This window comes from Peromyscus maniculatus, chromosome 17, assembly GCF_049852395.1.
Source record: "Peromyscus maniculatus bairdii isolate BWxNUB_F1_BW_parent chromosome 17, HU_Pman_BW_mat_3.1, whole genome shotgun sequence".
Lineage (NCBI taxonomy): Eukaryota > Metazoa > Chordata > Mammalia > Rodentia > Cricetidae > Peromyscus > Peromyscus maniculatus.
In genome coordinates this window covers 61,603,940-61,622,364 of record NC_134868.1, presented here as the reverse complement: position 1 = coordinate 61,622,364, position 18,425 = coordinate 61,603,940, and the positions used below count along the sequence as shown (strand labels likewise).

The 18,425-nt window shown below is 47.6% G+C and overlaps 1 protein-coding gene across 2 annotated transcripts in view; it reads right to left on the bottom strand.

The window, feature by feature from the left end:
* Positions 1–18,425, bottom strand: part of Nalf1 (NALCN channel auxiliary factor 1) — a 528,588-nt gene that overhangs the window by 20,653 nt on the left and 489,510 nt on the right. For both annotated transcript variants that reach the window (XM_042262521.2, XM_042262520.2), the window contains exon 2: positions 7,524–7,695. In XM_042262521.2, coding sequence (XP_042118455.1) covers positions 7,524–7,695 — 172 coding nt within the window. The remainder of the gene's footprint in view (positions 1–7,523; positions 7,696–18,425) is intronic.

Genomic DNA, 18,425 nt, shown 5'->3' with positions numbered 1-18,425 from the left:
GGTCTATGAGTTCCAGGACAGACACCAAAACTACACAGAGAAACCCTGTCTCGAAACCAAAAAACAAAACAAAACAAAAAAACCAAAATTCTCAGCATATGACAGTCTCTAATGTGAGCCTGGGTTTATTGATGCTACACAGTGAGAGTGTACCCCTACTGTGTGTTCATTGAAGTTACAAGACAAATCTGGGGAGCCCTGACAGAAATATCGAGAATTCATACTTGCTTTTGAATTATTTTGGGGTGAATGCAGTCAGAAACCTTTCCCTGTTACTGATTTTTCACGATCCTGAACTCGGCAATGCATCCCACGGTTTAAAGGAGCGCTGGGGTGGCCAGACTTACTCTATAACTGTGGGATAATAGCTGTGGTCAAGCAGGTTCAGTTTGCGGCAGCGGCAGAATTGGGGTTGCTCCTTCACGGAAACATCTCAAGTGTGTGTGAAACAGGCAGACAGGTCAAGGAATGCCGTCCTCCGGCTCTGAATCCCGTCCTCCCTATCTGATAAACCTGACTTCGCTACGTTTCCTTACCTAATCTGAAATTCCACATTTTCAACAGACCAGCCTGACAGAGCTAGCTCCTTCTGGAGTCCCCACATGAGTGCATATGGATGCCAGAAACAGAGAATGTGAGTTCCTTGCCAGGTTCAAGGACAGTTGAGGCCCGATGTCAGGAAAGCCTCCTTAAGGGCACCAACCAGTGTTCTCCACACAGGCCCCTGAATTGCTCTGGACACAGCCTTGATGACCTGGAGGGGTGACCTCTGGATCCCTCTGATTCAGCTTGAACTCCTCTTGGGATTAGCTCAACTCCAGTCCCTACCAGTATTCCAGGCTCAGACTCCTCAGCTCTCCCGGTCTATGCTGTTTAATTTCTCCTCTCAGATCATGCAAGCTGTAGGATGTAAAACAGAAGGTTCACTGGAGGCGTGTCAGAATTTCCCCAAAGCTGTGGAGAGCAGCAGGCTTGTGGAGGGTAGCACACTGCCACCTACAAATCTGGAGCTGTGCGAGTGTGCCCACAAACTCTTTCAGGCTATCTGTCAGCACACAGGATGCACCTCAGCCCATATTCTCGGCTCTGCACCCAGATAAGTGGGAAATCCCCAGCCTCCACTGCAGTTCGGCCATCTCCCTGTAGCCATCAGACTGGACTGGGCTGTGTGTGTCTGTCTGAGGGGAAATTCTTATGTCTGAGTGTTCATTCCATGGGCTTAGTGACATTCACTGACTGTACAGACGAGAGAGTCTTGCACTAGGCATGTATTTCCATAGCTTCTGGAAGAATCTAGACATCCTAAATTTTGTTCCCCATGACGTGAGCCCCTCCCAAAGGCAGACATTTGAAGGTAGAAGACGAAGCTGTTGCAAGCAGGAAGGATCTGAACTTGGATTATTGGACACCTGTAAATACCAGGTTCCACAGAAAGGAGACAGAACAGCTGCACATTTGTGGTCTTGCATTCCACACATTTAATTTTGTGGTCTGTTATATTTTCTTTGTGTTTTATTCTGGCAATATCTTATCTCTTTAAATTTGTCTTTTGACTTCAAGGTTCATAATCTTACTGAGGTTTGGGTTTCTTGTTTTTTGTTTTTGTTTTTTTTCTGCCTCCTTTAAATAACTGAGCTTTCTCCTACCCCCAGAATTGAATTTGGAAAAATACTTAAATACAGTTTAAATGTGAAAATAGAAAGTGGCTGAGACATTGAAACTAAAATATATAGAAAGCATATTTCTCTACTGCAATACTGTAATGAGAGAACACTTTAAAAAAATTTAAAGACTCTTCTGTGATCTGAATCACATTTGTGTGTGTGTGAGAGAGAGAGAGAGAGACAGAGACAAAGAGAGAGAGACAGACAGACAAAGACAGAGACAGAGAGAAATGACCGGCTTTTCCTATGTGCAGGAAGGTTTCAGATGCCCTGCAGTGGCGCAGACTTGCCGCGAGGCGGCGCCATCCACCGCCTCAGCTAAATCCACCTGGCAAGAAAAGAACAAGCTCATCCTACGGTGTTTTCCCCAGAGGCAGAAACATAACCCTATCCTTGTCACAGCTAAAAGAATGGGATGCAGAATTTACACGGAATTCTCAAAATATGTTTTATCTTCGTTGTCAGGAACCCCCAGCGGACCAGCTTCTACTTTCGTTCTTGCGAATCTGGAGCGGCAAATGACATCAGGCCCACTCTATCCATCAATCAGAGGGTAATTTCCCGCGTTTGTTACCATAGCACCCACAGCTGTGGTACTCCACCGCTGCTTCTGTCGCCTTCATCTCAGCTCCCTATTACCGGTAAGCAATCAAGGATTGCTCGGGGAGCCCCGGACCGACCCGGTGAGGGAGGGAAACACCGGAATTACTACAGTGGAGGCTGGGTAGTGAGACCTCGGTCACCCTAACACGGCAGGCAGCGTGTGCCGGGGGGCCCCTCAGCAGAACTAACCATGAGAAACTGCGCCTCCACCACCCCAGCACTGACTGACAGTCTGCCCTGACAACACCCCGGAACTTCTCCCTAATTGCCTCTCAAAGGCTGCTCCTCCCGTCTTGTCTTGCCAGTTCTGTTCTTCAGAATGGAAAAACCAAGAGACGTCTGGGCTCATCGCCCCCCTTTCTCCTACAGCAGAATTAAGCCCAGGCAGGCAGAAGCCCCTTTGCCGTCTAGATCTAGGCAAGGACGCTGGGGCATGAGCACAGCGCCCCGAGGCAGATGCTTTATCACAATGGACGGGCTTGCTCGCTCTTTAATATAAATCTCTGGCCTAACAAGGGTCAGGTTGTCCTGTTGCTGGTCATAACATTACATTTGAGAGGACCTGGCTAAGTTTTGTGAGCACCACAAAACAAACAAACAAACACACCCACACACACAAAAAAAAAAAAAAAACCCGATGCACCAGGGCTGAGGACGAAGCTCAGGTGGCCTCTCAGGTTCCAGGCTCTGTGTGTCTTTGACCCCCAGTGCTTTGTAAATCAGGCATAGTGTTGAATTCCTGTCATTTCAGTACTTGGGAGATGGAGCCAGGAAGAATGGGCGTCCAAGATCGCCCTCAGTTGCCTAAGGAGCTACATGAGATCATACCTCAAAAACAAAACCAAAAGAAGCAATGTGCTGTAATGTTGAATTTAATTCTAAATTATTTCCATGACAAATTCAACTTCATAGCTGCTTTGAGAAAATTATGTTTTGAAACTACCAAAATTGTACTGGTCCTGGCCTGAGCTGAGTCATGGATGTAGCTAACAGAGTCAGAAGCATCCAGCCATGGCTAAGGGATGAAGGGTCCCACCAAGGTCTGGGTCACCACACCTCTGGACAGAACTGGTCCCTCTGCAGCACCCAGCCAGGGCCACATGTAGTTGAGTGCCCACTGAATCCCAGCAGTTCTCAGTGTTGTGGAGGAATCCCCCACCCTCCACTCTCCCAGAAACCATGCAAAACCTACTCACTCCCCTTCAATGTGTTGAACTTGAAATACCAGGGTTCCTTTTTCCCCTTTTCCTTGTCTTTTTCACTTTTTTTTTTTTAGTTATTTGAGAATTTTGCCAATATATTCTGATCTCATCCTCTCCCTCCACTAGCTCCTCCCAAGTATTTCCCCTCCCTACCCACCCAGCTGGTGCCCGTGATTCTTTAGTGTACCGCTTTCCACTGGAGTATGGCCGACTGACCGGGGACGCACACTAAAGGAAACTGGCCCTTCCTCTCCCAGCAGCTCTCAGCCACCAATAGTTACACACCCCGGGATGGGACTTTGCGCCCACCTCCTTCTGCAGGCTCTGATTTTGCTTGGTGAGGAGGCGTGGCTCCTGTGCACAATGTGACAAATGTGAATTAATACGTACAACTTCCGTTCTATGCCCCCGCCCCCAAACACTCTCTCTCCATAGTCATATGCTGACTCGGGCCTTTACATTTCTCTCTGCCTCTTCTGCAATAAATCCCTGAGCCCTGGGCGGAGGGGATGGGACACAGATGTCACAGGTAAGGTTGAGGTCTCCCCAGTCTCTTATTCTCGGTATCTTTGACTGGTTGTAGGTCTCTGTGTTAGTCACTGTCTACTGCACACAGAAGCTTCTCTGGTGAGGGTTGAGAGAGGCACTCCTCCTTGGCTATGTGGATAATTCATTAGGACTCAGTTTAATACCTGTCTATTTATCAGAGTGATAGTCCTCGGTTCTCCCCAGGCTCTGTGACCTGTCTAGCCTCAGGTTCTTTGCTTACCAATTGTGCCAGCTTTGAGCACCATCTTGTGAACAGACCTTAGGGCAGTGGTTCTCAACCTCCCTAACACTGCGACCCCTTAACGCAGTTCTTCAGGCTGTGGTGACCCTGGGCGGCAACAATATTTTCATTGCTACTTGATAACTGTGACTTTGCTGCTGTTATGAATTGTAATGTAAACATCTGTTATGTCATCCCCCGAAGGGGTCACAACCCACAGACTGTGAACCACTGCTTCAGATTATTTCAAAACTCGATGATAAATGACTATAGTTTCTGGCGCCTGCTGTGGAAATAACCTTATTTACCTACTTTGTTTTCACGAGCCGGGATGAAAGAGCCACAGTTCTGACTTAGATGCTGGTTTTTCTCCCCTCTTTTTCTTTTACAGACCATATTTAGAGCTTGTGGTGGGCCTGTGCTCTGTGTCTGCCTGTATGCCTACTGTGAGGAGCGAACCAGACGGCCTTGGCTCCCCAGTAGCCACGGTAAAAAGGTCGGTCACACATGACTTCTCTTTTGAACCTGTTCCCTCCTGAGCTTAGAAGACCTTTCATTCCCTACGCTTAGGGGACTGTGGCTGGTTTACATCCACTCCACGGTGATGTGCGAATCTGCGTGTTATCTTCAACAAGGGGCTTCAGGAAGCCTTTACACTGCATTTGGGGAGCGAGTGCTGGGCTCCAGCAGGTCCCCCTCTTCCAGACGCAAGCGCAGCCTGGGCGCTGTGAGCTTCAGCAGAGGCCTACCTGCCTTTCTTGCTCTTCCAGAGACGGAGTCTGGTTTGGGTCATGCCTGGAGCTCTACTCCCACGGCCAGGCAGGCAGCAAGGAGGAGCATAAATGGCTTTGGCGTAAGTTCTTGCATCCACGAAACTCAACAGGGACTCTGCAGCTTCAGGCAGGGCTCGGAGTTGCCAGTGATCACCCTGGACACAGTGTCCACCAAAGCCTTGTCCCACCCCAGAAAGGAGCCGTGGTAGTCCTTCCTGTTGTAGGCGTTCACAGAATTTCAGAGTGGTGCGCCTGAAAGACTAACCAGAGCATTCCGAGCTTGGTAACACCGGGTCACGAAGCCGGCAGAGAGCCAGCGGCGGCAGAGAGGCCACCCAGTGCTCCGCACCAGGCAGCTCCGAAGGCCTCCGCGGACCTGGCATTATCTTCTAGGCCAGTGACAGATTTCTCTTTTTGTCACCTTTCCTTAGAGACGTCACCACAGCCACAAACCGGCAGATTTGACAAAACCCCAAACAACTAAAAAAATGCGAGCGGTACAGGAGCCTTGTTGGCGCAGAAGATACCTGTGACTGCCTCTGCATTCCAATGGCTGGAGAGGCGTCCCGAGGAAAGAACCCTACGAACGCAATCGAGGTCGACACACGGACCTTCCTGTGGGCTTTGGTGGGGACCCCCTGAGCAGCCCTGGAAAGGACTGCATGCCATGAAGGAAGGAACTAAGACCTGCAGACCTTCGGAAAGGCCGGAGGACACAAGCGTCTGCAGCATCCTGCGGACAGGATTTTAGAATGCAGGCTTTCATTTTTTTTAGTGGTTATTTATGCAAAGCTCTATGGGAAAGTCAACACAACTTAAAGCCTGTTTCTGGTGGATTTTTTTTCCCCCAGAGAACAACATTTCCTTCCTCTCTTTCCTCGTTCCCCTTTCCTTTCTTCCCTCCTTCATTTACTGCCTTCCTCTCTCCTTCCTTCCTCCCTTTTCCCGCCTTTCCCCCCCATCTTCTTTCTCTCTCTTCTCTCCTCCGCCTCCTCTTCTTCTTGGTCGCCATTCTTCCCTTCTCCCCCTCCCTTTCTCCCCCCTTGTTCTCCTTCTTCATCCTCCCCCTCCTTTTCTTGACTCCCCCCCCCCTTCTTGCCTATTATTGCTAAGCCTGTAGGTCTCCCTCATCCACACCCTCTTAGCACATGTGGAGGCCTGGGCTGGGGATAGTTACTGTGGTTTATCAGTGAAAAGCCAGATTATGTGATGGGATAAGTGCCTTTCAGGCAGCCAGGGCGGGCTCTCAGGGCACTGGACTGTATCTTGGTGTTTTGTTACAATGAACAGGGGTGACCTAGAAGCCACCTGATACGCTGTCACAGTGAGCATTTCACCTTGCCATTGTTTTATTTTATTTACTAATTTTTAGATTTATTTATTTTGTTTTATGTATATTAGTGTTTTGCCTACACGTATGTCTGTGCACTGTATGCTTGCCTGATACCCGCAGAGGTCAGGAGGGAATGTTCATTCTCCTGGTACTAAAGTTACAGAGGGCTGTGACTCACCATGTGGGTCCTGGGAACCAACCCCAGGTCTTCTGCAAGAGCAAGCGTTCTTACTTAACCTCTGAGCCTCCTCTCTAGCCACTCCCCCTTTTAAATATAATTGCCTATTTTTAAATTCATTTTTTGTGTGTCTGCATGAGGTCAGAGGACAGTTTGGAGGGGTGGCTCCTCTCCTGCCGTCTCGGCCCCAGGGACTGAACTTCAGGTAGTTAGGATTAGCATCAGGTGCCTTCACTCATCTGGCTCTCTTTCTTGTCCTTCCATTGTGTAATGGACCATTTGAAAGCCCCAAATACAAAGAGAACTTTCTGATTGTCCCAGACTTATTCTTATGATGAAAACTCAAACGCTAAACGTGCTATGAATCAAGTCAAATATTTTTAAAACGTGAGTGTTCTCCTCTCTTCTAAGAGACTATGAAGAACTCAGGTGAGGACGGTGTTCTAGTTAGGGTCTTGTTCTCACTGACAGCCTGTTTCAGCATGAGACTGCTCTTAGCTTTGACCTTGGAGTCTATGCTTGCCTAAACTACATAATGCTCATGGGTTTCTGGAGACATGTGCTAGTGTTGACATCCTGCCCAATATGAGTTTTGTTTTTCCCAAAAGAAGTAGAAATATATAATGTAGAAAATATAGAAATCACCTTCCTGGGGCTTTTATGCACTAATATGCACACACGTGACTGAGACCAACATTTCTTTTTGTTCTCAATACGGATTAAGATAAGGTGATGAAATTCATCACAAACACAGGAACCACTGCAAACATTCCCCTGCAATTATCCTTATGGGACATTCACAGAGCGCCGCAGTTGGAGTGTAGATGTATGGTAGAGAGGTTGACTCTTGTTTAGGTCAGTCTGGGAGGCTTTTCCGTGCTTCTAGAAGAGGGCTGTGTAAAAATACCTTTTTTTTTTTTTTTTTGCAGGCTCAAGGTCACGTGAGCAAAAGGAAGTAACACTTGCATGGCGAGCAAAGGAAGGCCCCCGCCCACCCGTACCTGTGCAGATGAAGCTGGAGAGGCCTCCATAGATGACTTCGTCATTGTCGGGCAATATGAACGGACACCTGGTCTGCACCTCCAAACAATATTGCTTGCATGGAATTGTCTTTCTGCAGTTAAACTGTGTGACTTCAAAATACTGGGAGCAGAGCCAGGCTTTGTAGACAATCTGAAAAGCAAGGAGAGAAGAGTCAGAGACGTGGAGGGAATGCTACACACACGCCTCTTGTAAGGGAAAAGCTGGGCTGGGAGAGCATGCTTTGGTTTCACTCAGGTCAGGAGACAACTTGGAGGGAGCAGGGTTTACACACTGGCAGCTTGACATGGGAAGAACGCGGCTCTGAGTATCTGCAGTGAGCACTGCCAGCATTGGACAGGGTCCAGTAAGGATGAACAGTAGTTAGTTTGAAGCACTCTTGGAATACAGTGGATTGGAGGAGAAGCTAACGTTTTCAGGATCCAGTGGCATATAAGGTAAAGAACGCAATAACCCTGCCGGTAACTGCTAACTCATGGCGGTGCGCGGAGAAATCCAGTCGCTTCCCCAGCTTTCCCTCGCCTCATACCTCGGATGGACACGAGATGGCGCTAGTCCCTTTGCGAGGACGACCCGCAGGGGGTGCAGAAGCTTGTGGGCTGGTTACAGCCTGCCTTCCCCACCGCACACAGCAACAACAACAACAAAATAAAGATGGGTATTTGCATTTGTGACTCACACCAACCTCACCGAAAACCTCACCCAAAGCGGAAACACTCAGCAAAGATCGGTCGTAATATGTTCCATTTGGTTAGGAGACGGAGGGTTCCTTCGCCAGAGCCTGACCTTTCAGCCCCGTGTGAGCTATGTTTGCGAAGAATTTATGTAATTTGCTAACACGTGGCTTCATTTATCTCTTTCTGTGTGGTGGCTACTGGGGGAAATAAACATTGAAAATTCATTTTTTTTAACGTGAAATAAAATAAGTCTAATTATTTAAATAATTTAAATAAATCAGCACAGATAGATGAAATTCTGTTTCTTTTCAGATCTTTACCAACAGTGGATGATTCTGTTTGTTTCCAGGGGTAAATAATACTATTTAGGTAGCATTTTATCCATTATAGTCTACCTTGAAAAAATAGGATCCATAAAATAGGATAAAAATGACAATTATGTATTTTCTAAGCAAGTTACATTTTTTTTTCAGCTCTGATTCTCAGCATACGTTTAGAATATGTTGACTAGTCACATTATTTTTTTCCTCAAGAATGATAAGTGTGTGAATGAGTGGAACATTTCAGAATTTGAAGCCTAAATCTATAGCTTTCCAAACTTTTGTTCTAGTGGTTATGTTCTGTTCAGTCGGAAAATGTTTTCAAGACTGGATGAAGCCGTAACAGGGTTTGCAGATGACTGTAAACAACCCGACTTGGGTCGTTCATCAAAGTCCATTTATTATGAGCTGATTTGGGATTGTCTCATAACTTCTCATCAGTTCCTTAAAAATAAAGTTTTATTCTTTGAAGAAAAGGTTTCTAGAGGAGGGGGAAAGAGAGTGTGAAATTCACACATAATTATCGCCGGCCAAAGTAACTTTGATTCCCACGTTCATCAGTGGAGCACCATTGTTAGTTACCCTTATCACTTTATGCCCATTTGCCTGGGGCTTCGAGTGGACCCTGACACAACAGCAACAGAAGAGGCTGCTGGGAAGCCCAGGTGTCCCCTGGGTGCCCAGGGTGGTGAGTGTTGGCTGCACCAGCCGATGCCACCACGGAATAAAGGACAGAAACATCAGTTTCAGAAGAAGGAGAAAGGAAGTAGTGTCTAAGCCTCACTCGGGGCCAAAGAGGGGGTTGTAGATGCCTTCTTACCAAGCTGTACATGTGTGACCTAGTGTGACAGGAGATGCTGCATTTATGGTTGTCAGGGATGCCATGGTCTCAGGAGTCTGTGTGCTTTGTGATTCCTGGCTTTAAATACCTTTGCTAGGTGCTGGGCAAGTGGGAATGGTTGTCTGCGCAGGCTAACAGTAAAACCGAATGCTAAGGAAAGCCTCACTGCACATCTGTGGGACTCTAAGGCCTACAGTGAACTACTTTAAGTGATATTCCTGCACATTCTAGAAAATTCCAGATATGCCTATGGGACCCACTGTAGCCTCTGTTCCCAATCCTGCCCCAGTGGCTAACTTTTTGTGTGTGTGTGTCTTTTAATTTTTAAACAGAGTTCCAGCTGATCTTGAAATCAAGGTGTAGTCAAGGATGACCCTCCTGTCCCCAACCCTCAAGCGCTGGGATTACAAGTCTGTGCCACCATACTGTCCTGGAGATGGGACCCGGGACCGTGTGCATGTCAGGAAAGCACTCTACAACTGAGCTACATCCCTGGGCAGCTTTATGCGCTTTCATATCAATGTGTTTGGGTGCCACGTTATGACCGGTGTCTGTCCCCTCTTCACCCACAGACAAAGCGGTGGCATTTAGTGATGCATTTTGAGATATGGACATGTCCTCTCATCCATCCTTTCCCTTGGCATCACCTCGTTGAGACAGACCCCACTTTTATTCTGACTTGATCATATTTGCACTGCAGATTTTTGTTTCTGCTTAAAGAAGAGCGAGCGACCAAAGCAGTTTTTCCCATCATCGAGCAGAGGCTGCAAACAGAAGAGCTCTGTTTACTACAGAGAGCTAACTCACCTGCAGCCAGCTACCCTGCCCTTCAGTGCTGTGATGGACCTGAATGTCTGGATACGCCATAGAAAGCCCCCATTTGAGAAAAACATTTCCGTTCTGAGGCATCTACTGGAAATCAGTCAGAGGGAACCACGTGAACAAAACAATGAGGACAGAGAAGAAATATTTTATCATCACTTGAGAGATTAAGGCAGAGGAACAATTTTTATGTAATGAAGGAATTATCTTTCCCCCCGTGCAGACATGTTTGTGATAAAAGAGGCAACACAGGCACAGAGGACATTTGCTGGAATATTCCAGCATTAACCGGAAAAGATTTGCTTGGGAGAAAGGCAATTCTGTACTCTTGCAAAAAAAAAAAAAAAGACTTGAAAAGTTAAAAACAGAACATGCTAGCAACAATCTAAGCAGTGTGCTAGGAAGAGTAGATTCACGCCTGGGAATATGCCATCGAGTGAAGTCTGTAACGGGCTGTGCCCACAGCTTTCCCCTCTTGGCAAGCTGCTGTGTGCTGTGTGACCACGACAATGCCTTTATTTGTTCACCATCTTCGAGGTGGGGTCAGAATGGCAAGGCGTCCAGAGAGGTGCAATCATGGCTCTTATACCCGGGAACAACCGATTAGTTTATGCTCCAGGCTCACTCATTATGCGGGGACTCGGGCCTGGCACTGCAAACCCAGCCCACTGCCTGTGGCTGAAGAAGTCATGAACCATAGAGGATAGCCACGTGGTAGAAGGAGAGAGCTGTCCCCTGCAAGCTGGCCTCCTCGGGAAGGCTATGGCACACTCAAAGTTTGGGGGCTGGGGAGACAGCTCTGCCTGTCAAGTGCTCGCTGTGAAGCATTAATACCTGAGTGGAGAATCCGGCCCCCCATAAGCCCCAGCCCAGCAGCATAGGCCTGTTATCCCACACCAGGGAGGTGAAGACAGACAGCTCCCTCGGGGCAGGCTAGCCAGACAGCCTAGCCTATCAGCAAACTCGAGGTTCAGCGGGAGAACCCCTCTTCACATAAGGCAGCCTTCAGTTGAGGAGGACACTTCTGGCCTCTCTGTGTACCATACATACACATATGCACACAAACATACATACATACACACATACAACATGATACTTCTGACCTCTGCGTATACCATACACACACACGTATGCACACAAATATGGTTTTCTCTGGTCCCCTCACTCTAGTAAAGACATCCTCAGACTTCTGTCACATTGCTGATGTGTTTCAGTAAATCCATGTCTATACGGGTGAAGGCTTTAGGGCCTGAGTCTGCAGTGAGTGCGGATAAGACAATTGGCATTGTTAAGTGTTGGTCTGCAAGGCCAGCTGCCTGAAGCTACTGCAGTTTTTGGCAGAGTACATATTGTACAGTTTAAAGTGGGTCACAGACCCAAGAGTCAAAGCTGGAGTCTGTGTATCTTCATACGGACAGTCCGTTCTATCCGGAGAGCACTGTCTGCACGCAAAAATGGGGAGGCGTGGTCTACTCTGAGCAAGAGGCAAAGAAAATTGATGCTTCTAAGGCTGAGTGGAGTCTGAGAAAGGAAATATAGAGTCCATCTGTGCTGGCTCATTCATCCACAGGGTTCACTGGGGCAACACACACACACACACACACACACACACACACACACACACACACACACACACAGACTTCTAGCAGAGTGGGTGGCTGGACGATTCCTGAGCACTAAGGATTAATGCAGATAGCTTCCTGTCTGTCATTGCTGACCCATGTCTTTGGGTCCTCTGTTCTGATGGGGCTAGCCTTGTCCTTCAGAATTTCCCATGCTGTCTGGAGTTAGCCCTCATTCTCAGGCCCACCCAGTCCAATCCAATCCAGTCCCAATGACAAGATGGTTGGCAGGATTGACTCATTCGGGGACAGAATTGCCCTCAGAGCTGTGGGGCCACCCTACACCAGCCTGCTACTCCAGGTGTGACAATGTTGGAGTCACCAGTGTGTGACTACAGGGCAGACACAGAATGAGTCACCCAACTCTGCGTGCCTGGGCAGCAAAGGTCTCAGGGTGGTCTGTGTGCTTAGGAGATGAAGGAACACAAGAAGAGTCTCTCAGTCTGTCTCTGGCACCATTCAGGAGAAAAAAAAATACCCTAATTTTGACCGGAAGCCATTTATTACTATTCTTCCCTATTGAGAGAGCATCACTTCTGTCCCACATTGTCCTTGGTTTACCTCTCCTCACTCTTTCTCTCCTGTGACGTGGCTGGGCCACTGGCCTTGTCCACTGCAGGCCACTTTGTCCCTGTGCGGTCACATCCAGCTCCAGAAGTCACATGTGTCTTATTTGATGCCTCACTGGCCAGGGTTCAAAGGACGGGTAAATATCTTCCCAAATGACAGCATCCTGATTTGAGACTTGCTCTGCCCAGCCCTCCTGGCCTGGGGCCTCTTCCTCAGTCCTTCCTTGTCTGTCCTTGTCCACAGTGTCTGCAGTAGAATGTTATTTTAAGGTGTGTTACATTTGTGTATGCTGCATTTGTTTAACTCTGTGAAGCTGGGTTACTGTGCCTGTCTAAAACACCCGACGTCTAATAAAGAACTGATCCGGCCAATAGCAAGGCAGGAGAGAGGAATAGGTGGGGTTGGCAGGCAGAAAATATATAGAGAGAAGGAGAAAACAGGGAGGAGAGAGCTAGAAGAAGCTGGAGAAGGAGGAGGGCTTCAGGGACCAGCCACCCAGCTAAACAACCAGCAAACCACAGAGTATGAGTAAGATTTACAGAAGTAAGAGAATGGGAAAAGCCCAGAGGCAAAAGGTAGATGGGATAATTTAAGATAAGGAAAGCTGGCTAGAAACAAGCCAAGCTAAGGCCGGGCATTCATAAGTAATAATAAGGCTTTATTTGGGAGCTGGATGGCGGGCCCTCCAAAAAGAGTAAAACCCAAACAACAACAAGTGTCTATACATGCTCCTTGCTGGTCCCCAAAAGTTACTATCCATACAGCTTAACTGTCCACTTTTATGATTCAATTGTTTTTATGGCAATGAAGCCTAAACGTTGATTTATTTTCCTTCTCCCTCCTGCTCTCTCGTGTACGGAGGTATCTAAAACCTTTGTCTCACCCTCTTTAACACCCCATTTCCTACAGAATCCAAAATGGAAGTCAGCCTGCTCCTTTCAGAGGATCTGTACCCCTCTTGGCCTCTTCACACACCAGCACAGGGCCAGGCTCTATCTGTCACCCCATGGGTCTCCTGCCCACAAACCTCTGATTTCTCAACATAACACTACCCTTGTTCCTGAGGTTCTTCCTCTCACATACCCAGTGGACCCCACCTGAGTGACCTCCTCCTCCGTGCTGTGGTTAGAGGAATCGATCCTGGGTTGACTGATCTCACTACTTCGTTTTATCAGCCAGGCTCTGAGGGAAAAGCAGAGGACTGCATAGACTCAGAGCTTCACAGCCTTGGCCTGTGAGTCCCTGGGCAACATCTCCTTCCACTCCCTACCCAGATGCTAATGGTGAGGCACCTGGACTAACGGATTCAGTAGCCTATGCCCCGTAGACATTCTGCTCCCTGGCCTGCTTAGGTCTAATGGCTCTGGGAGACGTCTCTACAACCCTCCTGACTCCTGCCCAGGGACCTGACATGCATTCTTCAAATGCATGGATCCAATGGCCTCATTGGCTTCCCTTCTGAGTCCCTTTCTGCACTGAGTCCCCTGGGGCTGTAGGTCAAAGCTGGGAACACTTTTGTGCTCATAGGAGACACCTGGTCCTTTATTGGAATTCTCTTGGGTGTTTGCCATGCATCCTTCGGGCAGGCACAGCAATGTCATGTGTTGGGTGTGTGGCAGGGTGGCAGAGGGTGACACTTCCAGAGGTAGCTCAGTCACACTTCAGAAATGATACGTGCATCGTGATGATGCTCACACGGAACCCAGCATCCATCCATTGCTCCAGAGAGAAATATGAGCATCTAACAAGATACTTCATGTGACTGTCATGGTGATGACAAGGTGAAGGGAGGTCTATTGTGGGCTTCTGAGGGGACAGATGTCCTTCTCACGGGGGCTGCGTGGTACCTTGTTCTAAGACGGATGGTGTTTCTCAATAGTCCTTTTGGAAGTTGAGATGAGACAAAAACACACGGCAGGCACTCAGGCTCAGCCGTGAGAGGGCAGCAATGTCTGTTGAGTGCCACACTGACTGCTGTTCTGGGGATCATTTGAACTGGGTCCGGTTGAAGTGGCCTGAAAGGGCTGGGGACTCTCCTGGCATTTGCAGGCTTGAAAAGATGTAGAGACACTTTCATACATGCTCCTTTGGGGGTTCCCCATCTCCACTGAGTTGAGAATGCTGGAAAGTGGGGGAAAAAATCAATCTTGTGAAGAAGAGAGAACGGAAGAGCCTGAAATAAGTGGAAGACGGCAGGTGAGGAGGGGATAGAGTCCCCTACGGGGTGGGGGTGTTCCAGCAGACTTCAATCTGTAAGACCTGTGTGATGCTTGCTGGAACAGTTGGCATTCGATCAGTGCACAAGAGTGAAATTCCAGGTTCTATAGTGAATTCCAGATACCGATGTCCTCTGTGGAGCTGTCATGAGCAGCCCGAAATTCGTTTGAACAGGCACCTTCTCATTGGTTCTCTACATGTGGATATGATGGGGTGCCTTAACCCCCTCATACAGAGGGAAATCTAAGAATAATGAATGTGTAAGGTTGCCAGACTCCATGTGGAGCTTTGCTCTAATACAGTCCATTTTTTCTCACAGCCTGGCCATAATACATTGTTATGTGCCTTGTAGAACTTATCTTAGTCGTTGCTTCTAGAGATACATACCCTTCACTCCCACACTCCTTTTGGACCAAGAACACTTGGCCACAGCCGGAGTTATCAACATCAGACTCACTGGAGCTACTGTGGGAACAGGGGCCTGCCTGTGCTCAGGGAAGGTACTGCTCTAGACTGTGGGATCTTCATGGTTCTCATGGCCAGGGGCATGGCTTTGCGGCCAGTATGGTTACCTCATCTTAGTGACTCAATACCTAGAGGTGGAGGAGGGAAGGAAAGTCCACTACATTTCAGCCATGGGGTAGTACTGAGAGACTTGGCTTTTTAAACACAGTGCTTTCTACAGTTGGTCTCTTACCGTAAAAAAAAAAAAAAAGTCACTGGTACTACTGGATTCACAGCTTTAAAAGCTCTGAGCCCTTCCATAGTCTAGTGAGAACACAGAGTGAAGGCTTGAGACCCTGAGACAAAAGAAGGTTTCTCACCACTGCTGGCTTCCTGGCTAACATTCAGTTTAGCTGTTCATCCACGAGTTGTCACTGAGAGCCCACAGAGACTCACGCAGTAGGAGTATCCTTCAGAGTAGAAGTCTCCTCACAAGGCATGGGTAGGTAGGTGGCTTGGTGGGTAGCATGCTTGCCACAGAAGTATGAGGACTTGAGCTGGGATCTCCAGGATACATGAAAAGCCAGCTATGGGAGCGCTCACCTGTACTGTCTGCTGTGATATCAGAGGCTGCTGTGGATATCGCTCTGTATAAATAAAACACTGATTGGCCAGTAGCCAGACAGGAAGTATAGGCGGGACTAACAGAGAAGGGAATTGAGGGAACAGGAAGGCAGGGGGAGAGGCTACCTGCAGCCGCTGCCAGGACAAGGAAGATGTAAGGTACCAGTAAGCCACAAGCCACGTGGCAATAGATTAATAGAAATGGGCTGAATGTGAGTAAAAGCTACACAATGGTAGGCCTGAGCTAATGGCCAAGCAGTTTAAATAATGTAAGAGTCTGTGTGTTTATTTTATAAGTGGGCTAAGGGACTGCCGGGGATTGGCGGGACCCGGAGAGAAAAAAACTCCAGTTACAAGAGGCAGAGACAGGAGAAGCCCTGGAAGTTTCCAGGCAAGCCATCCTGGCATGTGCCACAGTGAACAAGCAATACTGTCTAAAACAAGGTAGAAGGCAAGAACTGCCCCCTGAGGCTGTGATCTCCACATCCTGTCACTGGCATGTGCAAACATACACCAACTGGGGAGAGGAAAAGTAGGGAGAGAGTTGAGACTTTTTTTTTTATAAAAAAAAAATCAAACTTCTTTTTGTCATCAAAAGTAGAACTAATCAAATTAACGTGGGCAAATAGGATGTATAGATGCATTGCTAGTTTCGTGCAAAACAGGAGACCAGCATGAAGAGAAGGATGTTCTGTGACAGAGAGTGGCCTGGGTCTGGCAAAGGGGTTGGAGTAGATAAGAGCGACCCAGGTGTACAGGAGAAGAGAAGGGCGGAGTGCTGGGGTTGGTGGTGGAGTAAAGACGGTTACCAGCAGTTGCCGGGCGTTTTCCACATACACCCCATGCAAACGCCCCCATCCCAAACTTCCACATGTGTAAACCGAGCTCAGAGAAGCCACACCACTTGGACAGGATCCCATGGCAGACACACAGCCAGGAGGACCTTCTGGGTAGTTTTCCTCCAAGCCGCGCTCCACACATCAAAACCCATCACAGTCTGCGCCACTGTCAAGTGAAGGTCGGCATCAGCTCGTGCTAGTCTATACCACTGTTTGGAAGGTGTAGGAAGTACCTCTTCCACACTGGGACTGGATGGTGCAGGCCTGTCATCCTCGGGATTCCAAAGGCTGAGGCAGGGGAATTAGAATCACAAATTCAGACCAGCCTGTGCTATACAGTCAGTTCAAGGCCAACCTGGACAATTTAGTATGACGCTAGGTCAAAAAAACAAAACAAAACAACAACAACAACAAAACCTAATGAACAAAGGAACAGACACAAAGATGGGCCAGGGGTGTGAGGCAGTGGTGAGGAGCTTCCGTCGTGAAGCTCCCATTGCCAAAACAAAGGAGGAAAAAGAAGATGCGTCTTCCAGGGCTGAACTTTGGATATAGAAATACGTTCTGACATCTGCCATCGCTCAGCAAGATCTTTCTGCAAAGAGTACATGCACTGCCTACCCCCCACCCCACAGTGAAAGATTCAAAGCATGGCAGAGGCTCACAGTATTCAAGAGTTTTTGACACAAGCTTCAAACCCTGTGAGTCGCTGACATGAATAATGATTTAGCTAATGAGGAAGGAGCCGGGGATGTACCTGGAGTTGTCTATTACCCAAATTAACAACCACCTCCAATTAAGGAGTGTATCTTTCTGGCTCTGATTCTCTAGTGTGCACTTTCTCTCCCCCTCACCCCACCTCCCTGCCTTTTCTTCAAATGGATACGCATTCAGTTATTAAATTGCATGCTTGTAGAATCGATTACATACATTTTAAACAGGATTTGCTAAACATTTTTAGTATGCATTCTACACATTTAAATTTTTTAGAATATGTTCCTTACATAAATACAAATTAGTAAAATATACATAAGACTTATGAGTGTGTTCACTGTAAAACATGATAAAAACACAAGGACTTCCCAAGATGGTGGGATGCTAACTGCGACGCGTCAGTCCAGGCACTTAGGAGAAGCCCGGCTCAGTTGAGCTGGGATTTTAGCTTCTTAAGTTATGAGATAAATCATGTAAATTGTTAGACTCTGTTGCATAAATATGTAAGACCGAGAACTTGCTTAAATTATATAAGCCAGTTTTAATGAATTTTATCTAAATGACCATACAAAACAGTGCCCGCCCCTTCCCATCCCCTACCAACCCCAAAGGAAAGAACTGAGTCTGATAACTCAATGATGGAATTGTACAGGGACCTTGGGTGAGATTCAGCCACTGTTCCCGAATGAGTGAGTGAGTGAATGAATGAAACCATGTACGTCCTGACAAAGGTAAATGCAAATGGCCATGACTTACACGGGCTAAGTTAGTTCTTCCTATTCTAGGCAGGGAGATCCAGTCTTCCTGGCCAGTCTTAGACATGACTATTTTAATCTGGAAATGAACAGGGCTCTGTGTCCTTCTTTGCCCTGCTTCCTTTTCAAGGCAACCAAATTGGGCTACGCCACACAGTTCTGAATAAAGTGTGAGGATGCTGCTTTGCTCAGTGATGACAGCCGTTCACACCACTCCCCTGTCCCCACGGGTGTGACTCAGCAGTTTCTATAACCATCCAGTCGTGCATTCACAATCATCAGTTCACATATTCAGATAGTTTTCTGGATTCAATAAAACCCAGGTAATAACGCATTCAATGTGTCTCACATGCTCCATCAACTATGGGTAGCAAAGGGAAGGGGCCACGTTACTGTATTTCTTCATTAAATGATGGG